General features: G+C 52.6%; 6 protein-coding genes across 6 annotated transcripts; 4 read left to right on the top strand and 2 right to left on the bottom strand.

Moving 5' to 3' along the window:
* Window positions 1-461: 461 nt before the first annotated feature.
* Window positions 462-1,938, top strand: ASPVEDRAFT_86643 (uncharacterized protein; the record flags this gene model as incomplete). Its single annotated transcript, XM_040817882.1, has 2 exons — window positions 462-1,877; window positions 1,927-1,938. The coding sequence occupies 2 exons, from the start codon at window positions 462-464 to the stop codon at window positions 1,936-1,938; spliced, it is 1,428 nt and encodes a 475-aa protein (XP_040671050.1).
* Window positions 1,939-2,310: 372 nt separating this feature from the next.
* ASPVEDRAFT_55221 (uncharacterized protein) lies at window positions 2,311-8,422 on the bottom strand (the record flags this gene model as incomplete). Its single annotated transcript, XM_040815037.1, has 11 exons — window positions 2,311-2,478; window positions 2,535-3,722; window positions 3,775-3,848; window positions 3,964-4,162; window positions 4,421-4,496; window positions 4,521-4,598; window positions 4,738-4,868; window positions 5,109-5,320; window positions 5,429-6,326; window positions 6,634-8,229; window positions 8,270-8,422. The coding sequence occupies 11 exons, from the start codon at window positions 8,420-8,422 to the stop codon at window positions 2,311-2,313; spliced, it is 4,773 nt and encodes a 1,590-aa protein (XP_040671049.1).
* Window positions 8,423-8,608: 186 nt separating this feature from the next.
* On the top strand, window positions 8,609-9,481 carry ASPVEDRAFT_86638 (uncharacterized protein; the record flags this gene model as incomplete). The annotated part of the gene is made up of 1 exon (XM_040817881.1): window positions 8,609-9,481. The coding sequence occupies one exon, from the start codon at window positions 8,609-8,611 to the stop codon at window positions 9,479-9,481; it is 873 nt and encodes a 290-aa protein (XP_040671048.1).
* A 1,704-nt stretch (window positions 9,482-11,185) lies between these two features.
* Window positions 11,186-12,289, top strand: ASPVEDRAFT_55220 (uncharacterized protein; the record flags this gene model as incomplete). The annotated part of the gene is made up of 1 exon (XM_040815036.1): window positions 11,186-12,289. One exon carries the CDS (start codon window positions 11,186-11,188, stop codon window positions 12,287-12,289), a length of 1,104 nt encoding a protein of 367 aa, XP_040671047.1.
* Window positions 12,290-12,860: 571 nt separating this feature from the next.
* On the top strand, window positions 12,861-15,066 carry ASPVEDRAFT_86636 (uncharacterized protein; the record flags this gene model as incomplete). The annotated part of the gene is made up of 5 exons (XM_040817880.1): window positions 12,861-12,926; window positions 12,977-13,071; window positions 13,126-13,287; window positions 13,331-13,483; window positions 13,530-15,066. The coding sequence occupies 5 exons, from the start codon at window positions 12,861-12,863 to the stop codon at window positions 15,064-15,066; spliced, it is 2,013 nt and encodes a 670-aa protein (XP_040671046.1).
* Window positions 15,010-16,209, bottom strand: ASPVEDRAFT_44791 (HpcH/HpaI aldolase family protein). The gene has a single exon (XM_040813139.1). It carries the CDS (start codon window positions 15,946-15,948, stop codon window positions 15,109-15,111), a length of 840 nt encoding a protein of 279 aa, XP_040671045.1. The 5' UTR covers window positions 15,949-16,209; the 3' UTR covers window positions 15,010-15,108.
* Between the last annotated feature and the right edge of the window lie 142 nt (window positions 16,210-16,351).

The following is a 16,351-nucleotide window of genomic DNA, read 5'->3' as shown; positions in this document are numbered from 1 at the left end:
TCACATAACTACCTTGGCGCCTGCTTTGGTTGGTCAATTACGGTTTCACCCAAGATTGAGTATTTTAGAGCCGCGATTACCGTGGGTCGAGGCTTATTCACGCCGGCTGAATGGGGTTGCGCACTTCGCAGATGCAGATGGGCTGGCTGTGCTGCGAAGGCAGACCTCCTAACAGTTGTGTCTATATCTGTGGTCTACGGATTGGTATCCATACCGTAGAGACTAAAAGATGCAGCTGTGTCATTGCTCTTCTATTCGTTTCCTTGGTTGTCCTTGCATACACTTTGGGTGAGGGACGCGACATTCTCCATGCAGCCTCCTTGCATCGTATCATCCAGCCTATACCGCCATTCTGCTTTCCCTCGATCAGAGATGATTATTTCAACTTAACACATCCTGCACATTCATTGAACGCCAGTTTTTGTTTCTCTGGTATCGCTCATAGCACTGGCGACCTCGCGATGGACGTCCTCCCAGAGAACATACGCCTTCGGCGTGCAAAGCCACTCAGCGACTTCGATGAGAAGCGGAATCTGTGCACCGACATCCATGATCCTCGAGTGGACGACTCTGGAAACTTTGAGTTTGGAGGCTCTGTGGGCTGTCTTGCCCTAATGGTTGGGTTTCCCCTGTTGATGTACTATATGTGGATTGGCGCTACGTATTATGATGGCCATCTTCCACTCCCACACGATAATCAAACCTGGAAAGAGTTTGGAGAGCACCTTTTTAATCTCGTCTACACGGGTGCCTATCCGAGCGGTCGAGCATGGCGCATCTACTGGGCCTACTACGTCTTCGAGGCCGCATGCTATATTATACTTCCTGGCTTCGAATCGTACGGAAAGCCCATCGCCCACGAAGGAGGCAGGCAGCTCAAGTACCATTGTTCTGCATACGCCAGCCTGTATGTGACTATACTCACTATGATCGCCTTGCACACCTCCGGAAAATTCCAGATTTACACCTTCCTTGACGAGTTCGGCCCATTGATGTCGGTTGCAATCATCTCGGGCTTTCTAATGAGCATCTACGCCTATATCTCTGCCTTTGCCCGTGGAACGCATCATCGATTAACTGGCTATCCGATTTATGATTTTTTCATGGGCGCCGAGTTGAACCCCCGCCTGTTCGGAATCCTGGATTTCAAAATGTTCTACGAAGTCCGCATTCCCTGGTTCATGTTGCTAGGCTTCAGCAGTGCTGCCGCTGCCCGACAGTATGAGAAGTATGGATATGTCTCTGGAGAAGTCTTGTTCTTGGTGATGGCCCATTTCCTGTACGCGAACGCCTGTGCGAAGGGGGAGCATCTGATCACTACCAGCTGGGATATGCACTACGAGAAGCTAGGATTCATGTTGACCTTTTGGAACCTCGCCGGCGTCCCTATGTCTTACTGCCATTGTACGCTGTATCTGGCTAATCGAGACCCTGCGACTTATGCATGGAACAAGTACGCTCTGGGTGTCCTCTACGCCTCCTATCTGTTCGCCTACTATGTATGGGACACGACCAATAGCCAGAAGAACTCCTTCCGCCTGATGGAGAGAGGCACCTTTGTCAAACGAAAGACATTCCCTCAGCTCCCTTGGCAGGAGATACATAATCCGCGAACAATCAGCACCAGCTGTGGCGAGAAGATCCTGGCCGACGGATGGTATGGCTACGCTCGCAAAATCCATTACACCTGCGACACTTTCTTTGCCATTTCCTGGGGACTTATCACCGGATTTGACAGCCCCTTCCCCTGGTTTTACTCTGTGTTTTTCGTGATCATGATCGCCCATCGAACTATGCGGGATGTGGCCAAGTGCAGGAAGAAGTACGGCAAAGCATGGACGGAGTATGAGCGTCTGGTCCCTTATCTCTTCATACCGGTATGTATCGTATCTGACTATGGATGCTGGTGTCTAACGCAGTTTATAGCACGTGGTTTAGCTACCTCAGCTCGACGATGGAGGTCCAGGATTGAAATTGGGATGGAAATACAATATTGCTTGCTTTAGTATGAAATAAATGTTCGAAATATTGGTAGAATAGCCAGGGAAGATAACTATAGCCTGCTCTTGCTGGGCCCAGTGCCAGTTATCCACTGGAACAGCAGGCCCCTTCCAACTCTTCTATTGCAGCCCTCTCCAGAGTGTCTAAATAAACTATATGGAAATGCATTATCTATATGAGATATAACTCGTTATTGACAAGTCAGTACACTGTATCCGGCAAGATGAATCATGCCACCATGCGGATATAGAATCCGGTGTTATATACACCGTATATTCCAGCTGAGACTGGGAACGGGACTTGACAGGACTACGCAGATTCCAGATGCTCGACCCTGCCATCCTCCTTCCTGCCCAAGTCCTTTCCAGGACTCTCCATTTGCAGATCATCTTTGCTGGCATAGGCGACCTTGTGCACAGTGTACCAGGGCCTCTCAAACAGCTTGTCAAGTGCCTCAAGAGATCTACCTGTGGTATCCTGTTAAAATTGTTAGCACTGGCCTGGAGCAGAAAATGTACGGGAATGCATCTTACTGGCATAGCAACGCAAACATAAACGAGCCCTACTACACAAATAATGCCAAAGAACAGGAACGCGCCCCATCTGTGAGTCGCGGCGAGTAGGCTAGGCATTGCCCTTGAGCAACCAAAGTAGAATGCCCAATGCAGCGCCATCGAGATGGACATGTTTAAGGACCTGATGCGAGTGGGAAAAATCTCTGGGCCGATCAGATAAGGGATACTGAACCAGCCAATACTCCAGGCGACGGCGTGCAGGTAGATAGCCACGATTGCTGCAGTCGACGCCCGCTCTGCATTAGGCGAGGCTTTGATATCGTCTGTACTCATGTCTTTGGTGGCTCCCAGATAGGCGCCGACAAAGGCGAGAGTGAGGATTTGCAGAGTGATTCCTGTCAAGAGTGACCGTCGCCGGCCGACAAAGTCCACGATGACCACAGCGAATACCAAAGTACTGACGAACTTGACGACACCGTAGATTCCCGTCGCTAGGAAAGTCGCTTCGTCCCCGACGATACCCAGATATCCAAAGATGGTCGGGCTATACTGGGTGATTGCGTTGGCCCCCGACCACTGGCTAAACAACGTGGCCATGAACAGAAGGAAGAAGCGGCGACGGTTCTCAACGGGGATCAGAGTCTCTTTAAGCAGCTGCCACTGGGACGCAGAAGCAACTGACTCGTGTTCGTGCAGGAGTTGAGCCTCCATACCGTCCAGCTCACCAGCCACGACCGGATGCTCGACAGGCAAATGGCGTAGTTTAGACAGCACGGCGGCACTTTCTTCTCGTCGACCAACTGAGAGCAGCCATCGAGGCGATTCTGGGCAAATGAATGTCCCAAGGCCCCAGAGGGCGGCCGGAAGCAGCTGGAGGAGTGTTGGGAGCATCCATTGAGTGTTGGTCCCGGTATATTTCCTGGTGACGCCGTAGTTGATGAAGAAGCCCAGGACAACCCCCAATTGCTGACAGGCAGCATATTGAAGCGTCAGCAGACCTCGTATGGCCTTGGGCGCGATTTCTGAGATATAAACAGGCGGAACTATCGTTGTCACTCCGATGCCCATGCCAGTGATGATCCTCGACGCATACAGCCCTCCTAGGTCTCCGTCACATAGCCCTTGTCCTAGCACGCCGGCAATGTATATCAGTGTCCCTAATCGCAGGGACCAGCGTCGGCCCAGCCGGTCATTGAGTGGGAGAACCTGCATCCGGTATTAGTTGGGTTGTCTTTGCATGGGATGTTCAAGCACGTACACCAAGACAGCCAAATACGGCACCAGCAGTGGCAATAGATACGATCCATCCTTTCGTGTCTGCGTATTCAGCCTCTGATTGCTGGTCAATCCCGAATTGCTGCTTGAAGTGTGACTGAACGACGATGGACGCGATGTTGCCTAGTTCGCCTTATTAGCACAGGATGGTATGTTTATCAACCTCACTTACCTTCGTCGAAGCCCTTGGCCACGCCAGCCAAGGCAAAGATCCATGTCACGCTAAATACATAGGCATTGAAGATTCCCTTGGGTGCCTCGCGCAAAGCCTTCCTCGTATCTGCGATTAGTCCCATGGTATGCGGCCCAGTCAGGTCAGAAAGGAGCAGAGCAGTCAAGGATGCCGAGAATTGGGATACATCCTTGGATTCCTTTAAGATACTTTAGAGAAGATGCACTGCTCCACACTACCGGTATTGCTCCAACGGCTTCGGGACGCGAATGTCCGATTCCCCCAGAGTATCGGAAATAATCCGCCTGGGGGAGAAGTATTAGTTGGGGACGACGACCCAGCCCAAACTAAGCAAGACACATTCCTCCGCCATGAACTTCTATCCCGCACCCCCGACAATCCAAGCGGAGGTTTATCTCCACATTCCTGACTCGCTGCGCTGTACAGGTCAGCCGACCGAGTGGCGTGGTGGCTTCGCTGGGCCCGCATCGGACATCTTCCTGGAGGGCCCGATCTGCACCCCAGATGGAGCTCTGTACCTCGTGGACGTTCCTTACGGCCGAATCCTGCGGCTGGACACGGAGAAGCAGGTTACAGAGTGTGTGAGGTATGATGGAGAGCCGAATGGACTCGCCCTGCTCCCGGATGGCTGTTTTGCTGTGGCAGACTACAAGCAGGTACGCCCCTGCATCCATCGTCCTCACTATACTAAATCTAATGTAATGTAAATATAGGGAATTCTCAAGTTTGACCCTCGTTCAGGGCAAACCTCACCGCTCCTTACTCGCCGCAATCTCGAGAGATTCAAGGGCCCGAATGACCTGATCGTTGCTTCTAATGGCGACCTCTACTTCACCGACCAGGGCCAAACAGGTCTCACAGACCCGACCGGGTGTGTTTATAGACTGTCTTCAACTGGAAAGCTAGACTGTCTTGTGTCCAATGGAGTCTCTCCCAATGGCCTCGCACTTTCGCCGGACGAGAGATTCTTGTACGTGGCCATGACCCGCGCAAATGCCGTCTGGCGTCTACCATTGCACGCCGATGGAACAACTACAAAAGTTGGACTGTTTTTCCAGTCGTTTGGAAATGCAGGGCCCGACGGACTGAAGGTTGACGAGGAGGGAAACGTCCTGATCTGCCACCCCAGTCTTGGTTCTGTGTTCGTCGTAGACGCAGAGGGAGTGCCCAAGGCGAGGATAGTCACAGCGCCGGAGGGAGGAAAGAATCTCACAAACTGCTGCTTTGGGGGTGAAGACGGTCGAACATTGTTTATAACGGACAGCTTGAAGGGGAATGTCCAGCATGTTAAATGGCACTGTGCTGGGATGGACTGGATAAAGAGTAGGAAGAGAAACTAGACATCAAGCACTGTAATTGTATAATTGGTATTCTATTGTTTATGTTTAATGCTGCTCAATACTAGCCAGATAACGATACAGGTTGTCCACCGCTGCCATTGAACTGGCCCTCTGCGCCGTGTTTGTGGCTGCCCCGATATGCGGCGTGCTGACGACGTTGAGATTCTCCCATAGCTTTCCATATTTCTCGACTGAAGGAGGTTCCTGCTCGTGGCAGTCCAGTCCAGCTCCCCAGAGATGACCCTCAGACAGAACGCGTGTCAAATCCTCCTCGTTGACAATGCCTCCCCGGGCCGCGTTTATAAGGATGGCGTCAGGCTTCATCTGTCGCAGCTGGGCGTACGAGAGGAGATCTCGGGTCTCATCAGTCAATGGAACATGTAAAGTAACAACGTCGGCCTGTTCAATAACCTCCTGTATACTCTGCGCGCGGCGATGCGGTAGCTGAGGCCATGCGCCTTCCGGCATATAAACATCGTAGGCAATCAACTCTGCATCGAACCCCCGGTGGAAGATCTCTGCGACAGTGCGCCCAATATTGCCCATGCCAATAACCCCGACCGTCTTCTTGTGTAGTGTTAACCCCGAGCATGTCTCCTTAGGGACCGGCGCAGTCATCTGTCGTGTAGTGATAGATCGAATCGTTCGAGCAACGGTCATTGTGAGTGCAACCACCAGCTCCGCCACGTCTCTGGCATTCGCACCGGGCGTGTTCAGGATTTTAATCCCCCGCTTTGCGCAGGCAGCTTGGTCAATCTTGTCGATACCGACACCATGCTTGCCGATCGCGATGAGGTTGGGAGAGCGGGCGATATCGTCTGCCGTGATATAAGACCCCCGGATGACTACTGCCGACGCGTTCTCCCTCCAGTTGTTCAACTCCTTGTCGCCAGGAGCTACAACGTTCCAGAGTGTCCTTGCGTGCTCGACGGCGTCAGGGTGAAGTGTGTCTAGCAAGTAGACAGTGCGCTTGTTTGACGACACAGGGGCTGGGGATGCCGGCTCCGGGGAGTAGGTGATTCCAGGCGCCATTTTGTGGATTGCAAATATCGATAGCGAATATCAACACAGGCGATCGAAGTCCAGTACCTGCGAGTCATTCATATATATCTTCCTCTACTCCGATCCCCGTCGGACATGCCCCAGGCCCTGTCCAAAGGCGCGTCACATCGTCGGACTGGGTCCGGACCACTTCCGAAGAAAGTCCTGGATCAGCAGGCGCATCCCATCTGGGATTTCGGGAGGGAGGCACTGCAATAGCTACTCAAGTCAGTTTGAAATATGGTTGTGGTAATGGTGGGATACACACCGAGATGTCGTCCGACCTCCCCAGGGCCATGTCCGAAACCGCCAGCAAGACCCTCCGGAAGACCTTGACGCCAGAGAAGCGCTCTCCCAGGGCTGTGAGGATGGCAACGCATTTGTTAACTACGCCGGCGTCTGTCAGAGTATGTGCCGGTGGAGATAAACTCCCAATACAGATAATGGCCACTCCAGCGGCAAATATATCGTAGCCATCTGTAAACGCAGTGACCGACGAGGCATGGTCTAGGCTACGATACATGTGCTCGATCATCTGCTCACAGCTACTCCGTACATCATGCTCGATCTCTAACTGATGTGAACCGGGAATGGAGTCGCTATGGGTATGGCTTGTGATGTACAATGGCAGGATCTGGATCAATGCCCGACAGGAGAGTCGGTGGATATGGCTTCTTGCGACCTCGTTCGAGGCCAGGAATGGGCGTAGCTCCCTGGGGACCTCTCGCCAGAAGCAGATGTTTCTATAATGGAACACCGGGCATTGCTCGTCGCTGTCGCGGATACTCGAGGCGAGTTTCGCATGCATCAGCAGATGCAGCTCGAAGGCGTCCCTGCCTTCATCGTCAGGGGATAGTTGGTGTGGGAGTGACAGCGAAATATCCTCATCTTGAATGCCAAATGGTCGGTCCATGATGGTGCACAGTGTGCGATCAAGGAGATATAAAGTCCAGAAAAGATACATCCGTTTGGTGACTATCTCGACCGGCAGAGGAGAATCGCCCTCCTGGTCTTTATGCAGTCCAAAAGCAATCGATCTCTTCATCGCCAATCCAAGTAGATGCCATGAGGACCCTCCGTTCGGGCTCAACATAGAGTATACTAGAAGTAGCAGCAGACAATGAACCAAGCTGAGATAGTTTCCTGACTGCAGGATCCTGGGCAGCAGCTTGACGGCCGCCGAGTGCAGGCTCTGGGCCAGCAGGTCAATGCGGCCAGACTGGGGAGACAGCAGCATGCCAATAGCAAGAGCGAGATAGACACTGAAATCACGATGACTTCGCGCAGAGTCGACTGCATCAGATGGCCCATTGCTTTCAGCGAAGAAGCCCTCGTACTGCTCCTCCATCTCTTTCCTGTCGAAGTGCAGGTAGAACATACCGATCTGCTGCAGAAAGCGATCCAGAAACGACGCCATACTCCCCTTGTTGAGAGCCTGTAAAGGATCCGAGAATGCGAGGAAATTCCACTGCGATGTCTCGTCGGTGCTGCGAGACTGCGATGGGCTGCCGCCGCTCAGGCTCAGCATCGCCTGCAGCATTTCGCTCAATTCAAGCTGTCGCGGAAATCCGCTTGCACCGTCGCGAGGTTCGGCCATCGCACTGCGCGAGAGGAATCCAATTTCCCCCATGGCAGCCTGCACCGAGCTATCCAGGCCTGCATGGCTGTCGGGGGCCACAGACGGCGTCGCATCCTCGGTGTCATCCTCTGCCATGCGCCGCCGCTTTCGCTGGGAGAGCGACTCGAGAACATGGATCCGCTGCTTCAGCGAGTCAACATAGCCAGGCAGAGCAGCATGCGACAGGCCGCTGTTGTCCTCGGAGGACTCGACGCGGATGTGTCGCGGGCTGCACTGCGCGCTGGCCTCGATGCAGGCCGAACAGGTGGGAATCAACCGGTCGCACTGGTTCAATTAGCCTGGAAGTGGATACTGGATTCTGAGAGAAAACCTTTTGCTTTCGCTTCCAGCAGCGCTCGCAGGCCTGGGGGCGCCTGGAGGGGGTCGAGCTGGCGGACATCGGAGTCGGACGGTCCCTCGTCGGGGTGCTGGCAGCCATCCCTGGCGGAGTCCGGAGTCTGCATTCAGTCTGTTATTAGTCTGTTACTGGGAAGAAGTGGCGTCGTCTTTGTAGGCATTCGGGGGATTTCCGGTGCACATTCTCCATCGGAAATCTTCCGTGTCTCTACTGCTTGATATCAGCCGTTGCTCTACCACTCTCCATCACAACCGAGTATCCTTCACAATGCAAACTAATAAGTTGTCTACGCGATGGGACTGCCATATTCACGTCTGGGATCCTGAACACTACCCATACAGACCAGGTCGCGTGTACACTCCACCCCCCGCCCTATTGGAGTCTTTCCTGCAGGACAGTGCAGTCCGCCGTGTTATGGTTGTGCAGGCTTCAGTCGAGGATGGATACTCTGGGCTAGTAGCAACTCTATCGCATTGTCAAAGACACCATCCGGACGTCGTCATTCGGGGCACCATTGCAATTCAGGCGGCCTGGGTTGAGCCGGATGCGACTAGCCTTGACTCCCTGCACAAATTAGGCGTACGTTCAATCCGCATTCACGGCTTTCACAATGGGCCGGGTGATGATATAAATTCCATATACATGCTCCTACAGTCACTGTCTCGTTCCTACTCCGTCGGGACCCTAGGCTGGACGGTCTCTGCGCAGTTACCACTCCGGACATGGGCAGCTCTCAAAACGAGGTTGCTTACAGATCTAGCCCTGGCTAACCTCCACCTGATTGCGGATCATAATGCATGTGCTACTCCAGCTGACGCGGGGAGCGCTGATTTTGCATCCTTTCTGGATCTACTCCACACGAAGAGGGTAAGCGTCAAGGTCTCTGCACTGTACCGAAGGAGCCCGGGCAATACCAAAGCTATGCAGCCCATCATTGAAGCATTCGCACAGACAGAGCCTAATGCTCTACTCTGGGGAAGCGACTGGCCGCATTGCGACAGTACTCCTGGAGGTCGCGAGCTTCCTCCTCTCCGGGGCCCAGTCGAGGTGGCCGAAGAGCTACAACTGCTGCAAAGCTGGCTTACAGCAGACCAATGGAGATTAATGATGGACGAGAACCCCAGCACGATCTTTACCTAGCAGCCCGGCGCTGCTAAGAGACAGTCAAGACATGACAAGGAGCCGAGGCATATCTAGCGGGTGGACCCTTTGGCCGGACGATTTCCGATGGAGATTTGGAGGAAGTCTGGGGCTGTCTTTTCTGTTAGGAATCGTTTGCTACGTTGCGTTTTGATGTACTACAATTTAATCGTGGGTAAAACCTTCACCAGTATTCTAACTATAGATAATATTAATAAGCCAGCCAGATCTACCCCTATAGGTACTCAGCCTACTGGGTCAAGTAGCTATAGGCTAGTATTATTAATCTTACCTGCCTGGACCATATATTCCTACTACTGCCTCTACTATTCTTACTATAATAAATATATATATATACTATCTACTGTCTGCTAGATCTATATAATAGGGGATAATAGCAGGACTAATCTTCAGTGAGAAGACCTTGCCATATCTTGCGACCTCTCCAGAGTACAGTAAGAACAACCGTGGCAATAAGAGCAGCCATTGCAGGACCCTGCGAAACCGTCATAAGTAGAATAGCGGTAACGCTGTCTATATGCTAAGAGTCCCACAACTAGAGAATGTCCTGTTTGGCGTGATTATTCAACGTGATCAAATGGGACAAGAAGCCAAGGTTGGTCGGCGGTGGGTATCTTCGCAAAGGTAGGTCTGATATCGGCGATATGGCTCGGCTCCATCAGATCTGAACTAGACCTGTTGAAACGAGATCGCCGCTCAGAAGCTGAGCCGCTGATAACTACAGGGCTAAGACCCTCACTACAGGGGCGGGGGTGGGGGTGGGGGCTTGGTTCCTTGACAGGAATCCCGCTCAGACCTATAGGTAATACGAGTGTATGTTTGACTAGTCGTGGAGGTCCAATTTAAATTATTATGCTAGCTAACAATCTATAACAGCATCCTGGGCCAGCGGACCACCCTGCTCAGAGCTGTCCAGATTATGACTCTATAACGTGATTTATGTAAGTTCCCTGACCCATATCGAATTAGACAGCATTTGGGTTAAGATGAAGAACTCCTATCACGCCTAAAGTTCCTTTGGGGACATTCCGCAACTTGCAAACCCTGCTTACATTTGTTTGATGTAGGGTAGATTGGACTAGGAAACCCCTCTGCTAGTAGCTCAAACCGCCATCACGCGATATTAGGGATCTCGCATCACCTAGTGGCATGGGAGCCACAGTTTTATGCGTCTGAAGCAGATCCTTGTTGAACAGGGATAGGAAAGCAATCAGAATGTTCCTAGAACGCTAGGACAGCGCCACCTGCGAAATCGGTATGTGGAGGGAGCATTAGACAAAGGGGAACTCGGTGTATCATTCTCCGAGCTACTCACTATCCGTAATTTCATTACTAGATATTGAATCGGGATGTGGACTCCACATCAGCACTCGACAAGATGGATCTGGGGTGCGCAACGCCCAACCCCGGCTTCCCCAGTGTGGCGTTTCGTCACCACAGGCACCAAATGGCGTATTGCGTGAACAGTTTGTTCCAGGGGTACGTTTCTATTACAGAAACAGGGTCGATAATATGTTCTCGCGGAGATGAGCTGGATCAGTCGTCGCGACGTGTGCAATATAAATACCGGACATTCGCCCCCTCGAGGAACAAGAACAAACAAGCACATTGAGCGAGCCACCAGCTTATTCTTCGTCATTCAAAATGAAGATTTCATCGATTCTGCCATTTGTTGGGCTTTCAATGGCCCAATACATCAATTGGTCTACTTATAAGGCCAATGGAGTGAACCTGGGCGGCTGGCTCTGCCAGGAATCCACCATCGATACGACCTGGTGGGCAGCAAACTCCAAAGGCGCTGAGGATGAATGGGGTCTCTGCGCCAACCAAAGAAACCAGTGCGGTCCGATCCTCGAACGCCGATATGCAACCTACATCACCACGAGCGACATCGACAAGCTGGCGAGCGCGGGTGTCAACACACTCCGTATCCCAACGACCTACGCTGCCTGGGTTGACGTCCCTGGATCGCAGCTGTACAGCGGCAAGCAGGTCAGCTTCCTCGGGAACATAGCCACGTATGCCATTACCAAGCACCAAATGCATATTATCATCGATGTGCACTCGCTTCCCGGCGGCGTGAACGGGATGCCCTTCGGCGAGGCCTCTGGCCACTTTGGCTGGTTCAATAACCAAACCGCCTACGACTACTCATTGCAAGCCATCGACGCCGTCATCGACTACGTGCAGAACCAATCTGGCAATCCGGAATCCTACACGATTGCTCCTATCAATGAGCCAGTCGACAATATCGCATCCTTTGGCTTCCCCGCCGCCCTCACCGATAACGGCGCAGCCTGGGTACTCAAATACATTCTTGCCGTCAACAGCAAAGTAAGGGCCGTGAATGCCAATATTCCCATCATGTTTCAGGGCTCCTTCCGCCCTGTATCCTACTGGTCGTCGAAGCTCCCCTCCACCGCAAACATCGTGTTCGATGTTCACAACTACTACTTCGCAGGCCGCTCTGCCGCTGGGGCCAACATTACCGAGTATATCTGCCAAGATGCAGAGGCTGCGGCTGGGGATGGGAAGTTCCCTGTCTTCGTCGGCGAGTGGTCGATCCAGGCGGAGCTCGATAATACCTTTGCAGGACGGCAGAAGGCGTTGAACACTGGCTTGTATGCGTTCGCGCAATACACCCGCGGTAGTGCGTACTGGACGGCTAAGTTCTCAGGCAACGCCACTGTGGACGGCGAGGGCACTCAGGCAGACTATTGGAACTATCTTTACTTTGTAAACAATGGCTTGATTGACCCGAGTCAGGGGGCTGGGGTCTGTTCTTAGACCTTTTGCGCAAGATTGAGTGGGTGGCTGCGTGTGTTTCTTGGTGGCCAAAGGTATATTGTTGCCCGAGTAAGGTACAGTTGTGTCTAGTAAGATACGCACCTAGCTCGAGGGTTATTCGAGTTCAGAATGATGACTGGTAAGACTATCAGTGGTGCCATATCTAACAGTATGAATGCATCTAGACCATACCGTCTATATCAGCAATGTTTTCTAGGAGTGGTGATTTAGTCACAGCAAACTCCAATTTCTGACAGACTGCGGTTATGATATTGTAACTAGTGTAATCTATTAACATATTGTAACTGTAGAGCAACGTCTCGTTGAGGCGGGATACCATATTGAAGCAAGACAGCGAAGCAAATACAATCAAACGCAGGCACTGTATAAAATAATGCAACTATATTTCATATTCGCAGTGTTCTCTCCACTGCATGACTCAGGCAGTTAAGCGACCGGAGAATTTCCGACTCCATCCCCGACTCTGCTTCATCTCCAGATCACCCCGGATTCTCTCCCCAGAGTCACTGCAGGTATCACTGCGTGGTCCGATAAATGTCAGAGCTTGATTATGCCTGTGGATTCCCGATTTCCGCGTCTCCCTGCATGCCACGCCTGCTATACGAAAAAGGTCAAGGTCGGTCTGAGTCCCTGTCTGCCCAGAACTGCATCGGACTGACAGTCCAGTGCGATAATAATCGACCGAAATGTGCGCCTTGCGTCCGCAGCGGAGCTGAATGCATTACACTTGGCCTTGATGGCCACCAGCCGGTGTCTCGAGGGTAGTCTCTCTCTCTCTCTCTCTCTCTCTGTTAAGGCGCCTGCTCACCCTGTAGGTACATCACCGACCTCGAGCAGAAAGTCCGGTCGCTGCAGAGCAACCTGCAAGATGCCATCGACGATCTGCCTGATGACGGTGGAGATTCTAGCAGGAAAAGGAGGAACAGTACGCGCTCGACATACAGCTCGCCCAACTTCACCGAAGGAGCGGGACTGAGGTACGACTCTGGCCCTTGAAACTGAACGATGCTAACTGCGCAGTTTTATGCGACCGCTATTTTCTGATCCTGGCTGGAGAGCGCATAATCCCACGATTCTGCAGAATCTGTCGCGGTCTGCGCGCCTGGCGGAGGCCACAGTCACCCCGAATGGCCTGCCCTCTGCAGAGGATGCGCGGGTTATTTTTGATAAGTAGTATGTATCCATCCAAGGCTTTTCAGCGGATCTACTGACAACGTAGTCTTAATGGGAGCCATGTGCTGAATCCGTTCCTGCTTCGGCGAGAGGTCGAGGACGTCTACCAGCGTGTCTTCTCTGGCAACGAGTCGCAGTCTGCATCGCATGATCTATTTCGTGCCTTTATGCTACTCGCCACTGGCTCAATCCAGTCGTATCGCAGGGGATCTCACCAGTGGCATCCGTACGGATACTTCCTGTCTGCCATGCAGCACTTCAAGTCCGACTTCCTGTCGCGCGGCATCCAGTCAATCCAGGACCTGCTGCTCGTCGGCCGGTTTGGCATCTATCATCACATTGGCACGTCCATCTGGGAGCTCACCCAGCTGTGTATTCGTCTCTGCATCGAGCAGGGCCTGCACAAGCCACCTACAACGCGTAAAGGCCTCCTCCAGGAGCAGCTGGAGCGCAGGGTGTTCTGGGAATGCTACGTAATTGACCGATACAGTTCTATTACTCTTGATCGGCCTCTGGCAATCTCTGATCGCGATATACGCGTCTTACTGCCTGTTGATGCCAATGACGAGGAACTGGAGGCCGCCGAGGGCACCATCTCAGACCTCGACCTCTTCCAGGTCTCCCCGCAGATCCGGTCAGGACATTCCGAATTGACTGTTTTCTTCACCTCTGTGCGTCATCGCCAGATCACATCCAAGATCCACAGTCTGTTCCAGTCCAAAGGCCCGTCAGATGGTGCTCCATCGGTAACCGCCACCGGACGCATATACGCAAACCTATACCGGCTCCTGGACGAGCTAGACAACTGGCGACGGTCGAACCCCGTGTTCGAGAATCCACGCTGTCTGTACGAAACGCAGGACTGGTTTGACCTACGATGGATGCGCGAGCGACTGATTCTAGTGCGAAAGGCCATGGACCTGGTTCCGAAGCGTGGCAATATCCCTCCTCGCGACCTTCTTTCGCTCTGTCTGCAGAACGCGACAAAGGTCATTACTGTCTATTGTCGACTGTATGGAAGCCAGCAAATGACCTACACCCGAAGCTACTTCCAGACCCTCTTTACCGCAGGCCTCTCTGTTTTGTTCTACCTGTCTGTGACGCCTGATCCGGATTCTGGTACGGTTGACCAGGCTATGGACGCTCTTGCGCAGTGTGAGCAGGGGTTGAAAGAATTAGGAGACGATCTACCAGATGCAGCTCAGTATGTCGCTGTATATGAAGCTTTATACCGGCACATATCCCACAAACTCCGACAGAACGGGCGATGGAGTGGCCTTGCATCTGCCAATGTGAATTCGTATACCCAGCTCCATTCCCATCATAATGCAGTTGAGAATGGCATATCCCATACGCAGCTTTCTGGCATGCTCGGAGAATGGCCGCTGCCGACTCCAAACAGCCTCCCTGCAGGGACGGACGACTCGATTGGCAGCCAACCACCCGTGCCAGAGGAACTGCTCTCCTTCGGTACGCTCTTCTGGGACGACACCGTCTGGAATATGGAAGCTGGGCTTGGGGAGTACGCATACGGCAATCCACACGGCATTCCAGCCTGGGACGATGGGACTTTTCCATTATAACAAGAAATGATAGTGTTCTATAATGCTAAATATAATGCTATACTATTGCTGAGCCCTCGTTTTCTCAACCCGTTCACTGATCTCTGCGTAATTCTGCGTAATCTTCTTCATGCCAGCCTGTAGAATCGCGCCATCTGCACCGCTGAGCGACCATGTTGCCCCCAGCGCGAACCACCTCTCCAGCAGATCCAGTCTCCCTCCAATGCCTCCGATGCCAATTGGCTTCCCAGCCTTCTTCCCAGCGAGCACAATCTTCTCCACGGAATTTTGATATAGCGGGCTATCGTACTGCCCTGGAATCCCCAGATCGGTGCACAGATCGTTCGACCCGATCAGGATCCCATCAACACCGTCCACAGCCAGATACTGCTCCGCCAACTCCACCGCAGCAGGCGTCTCAACCATCGGAATCAGCATCGTCTCGCGATTCAACACCTCATTCTGCACCTTAGTCGGCAGATGCTGGAAGTTCAAAATGGGCTGGTTATTCGCCGATCCACGCGTCCCCAGCGGGGGATACTTCGCATGCTTGACTAGCTCCTTCACCTCCTCAACCGAGTCCACATGGGGGACCACAACGGCCGCAGCACCAGCGTCCAGAATGCGACTAACATGCCAGTGCGACTTGGACGGCGAGCGGACAATGGGCGAGACACCCGCCGACAAACACGCCAGGATGAGCTGGGCGATTGTCTGGAAGTTGAGGGCCGAGTGCTCCATGTCGATAAAGACGGCCTCGAACCCGGCCATGCGCGCCATGATGGCGATCTCGTTCCCTGTCCAGAACTTGATGGACATGACGGGGCAGATTTGGCCGCTGGTGACGCGTGTGCGGAAGGGCGCGTTCACGGCGACGGTGTCCTGGGGGGCGACGGATCCCATTGTATAGATTAAGATGACTTGATAATCAATTAATGTGTATATACTTTTAGATTGTATTTTTAACGCAGTGCAGCTGATTCTGGTTTCTTAAATGGCCGCATGCGGCGGGATTTCTCCGACGCTTCGGGGCCCGTCCGTCGTTCTATCCGATGCTGCTAACTGTTTGTAGAGTCGAGATTGGAGCTCGGGTTATTGTTGTTATTGTTCTTCATCTCCCCTACCCACCCACCACTCCGATCCTTAGCACAGAATGATTATTCCATTATTGTGATAGAATGTTTGATGTTATTCACTCTCAAGGCAGCTATATTATGATTGGCCGAGTCTACTAATATCTGAGTCATCACACAATGGCCCAATCCAGTCCGGAATTCGTTCCGCCACTCAGTGTCCAGGCCACCTC

The sequence above is a fragment of the Aspergillus versicolor genome (assembly GCF_001890125.1).
Source record: "Aspergillus versicolor CBS 583.65 unplaced genomic scaffold ASPVEscaffold_8, whole genome shotgun sequence".
Lineage (NCBI taxonomy): Eukaryota > Fungi > Ascomycota > Eurotiomycetes > Eurotiales > Aspergillaceae > Aspergillus > Aspergillus versicolor.
The sequence above is the reverse complement of the archived record's forward strand: the minus strand, read 5'-3'. Positions and strand labels throughout refer to the sequence as shown.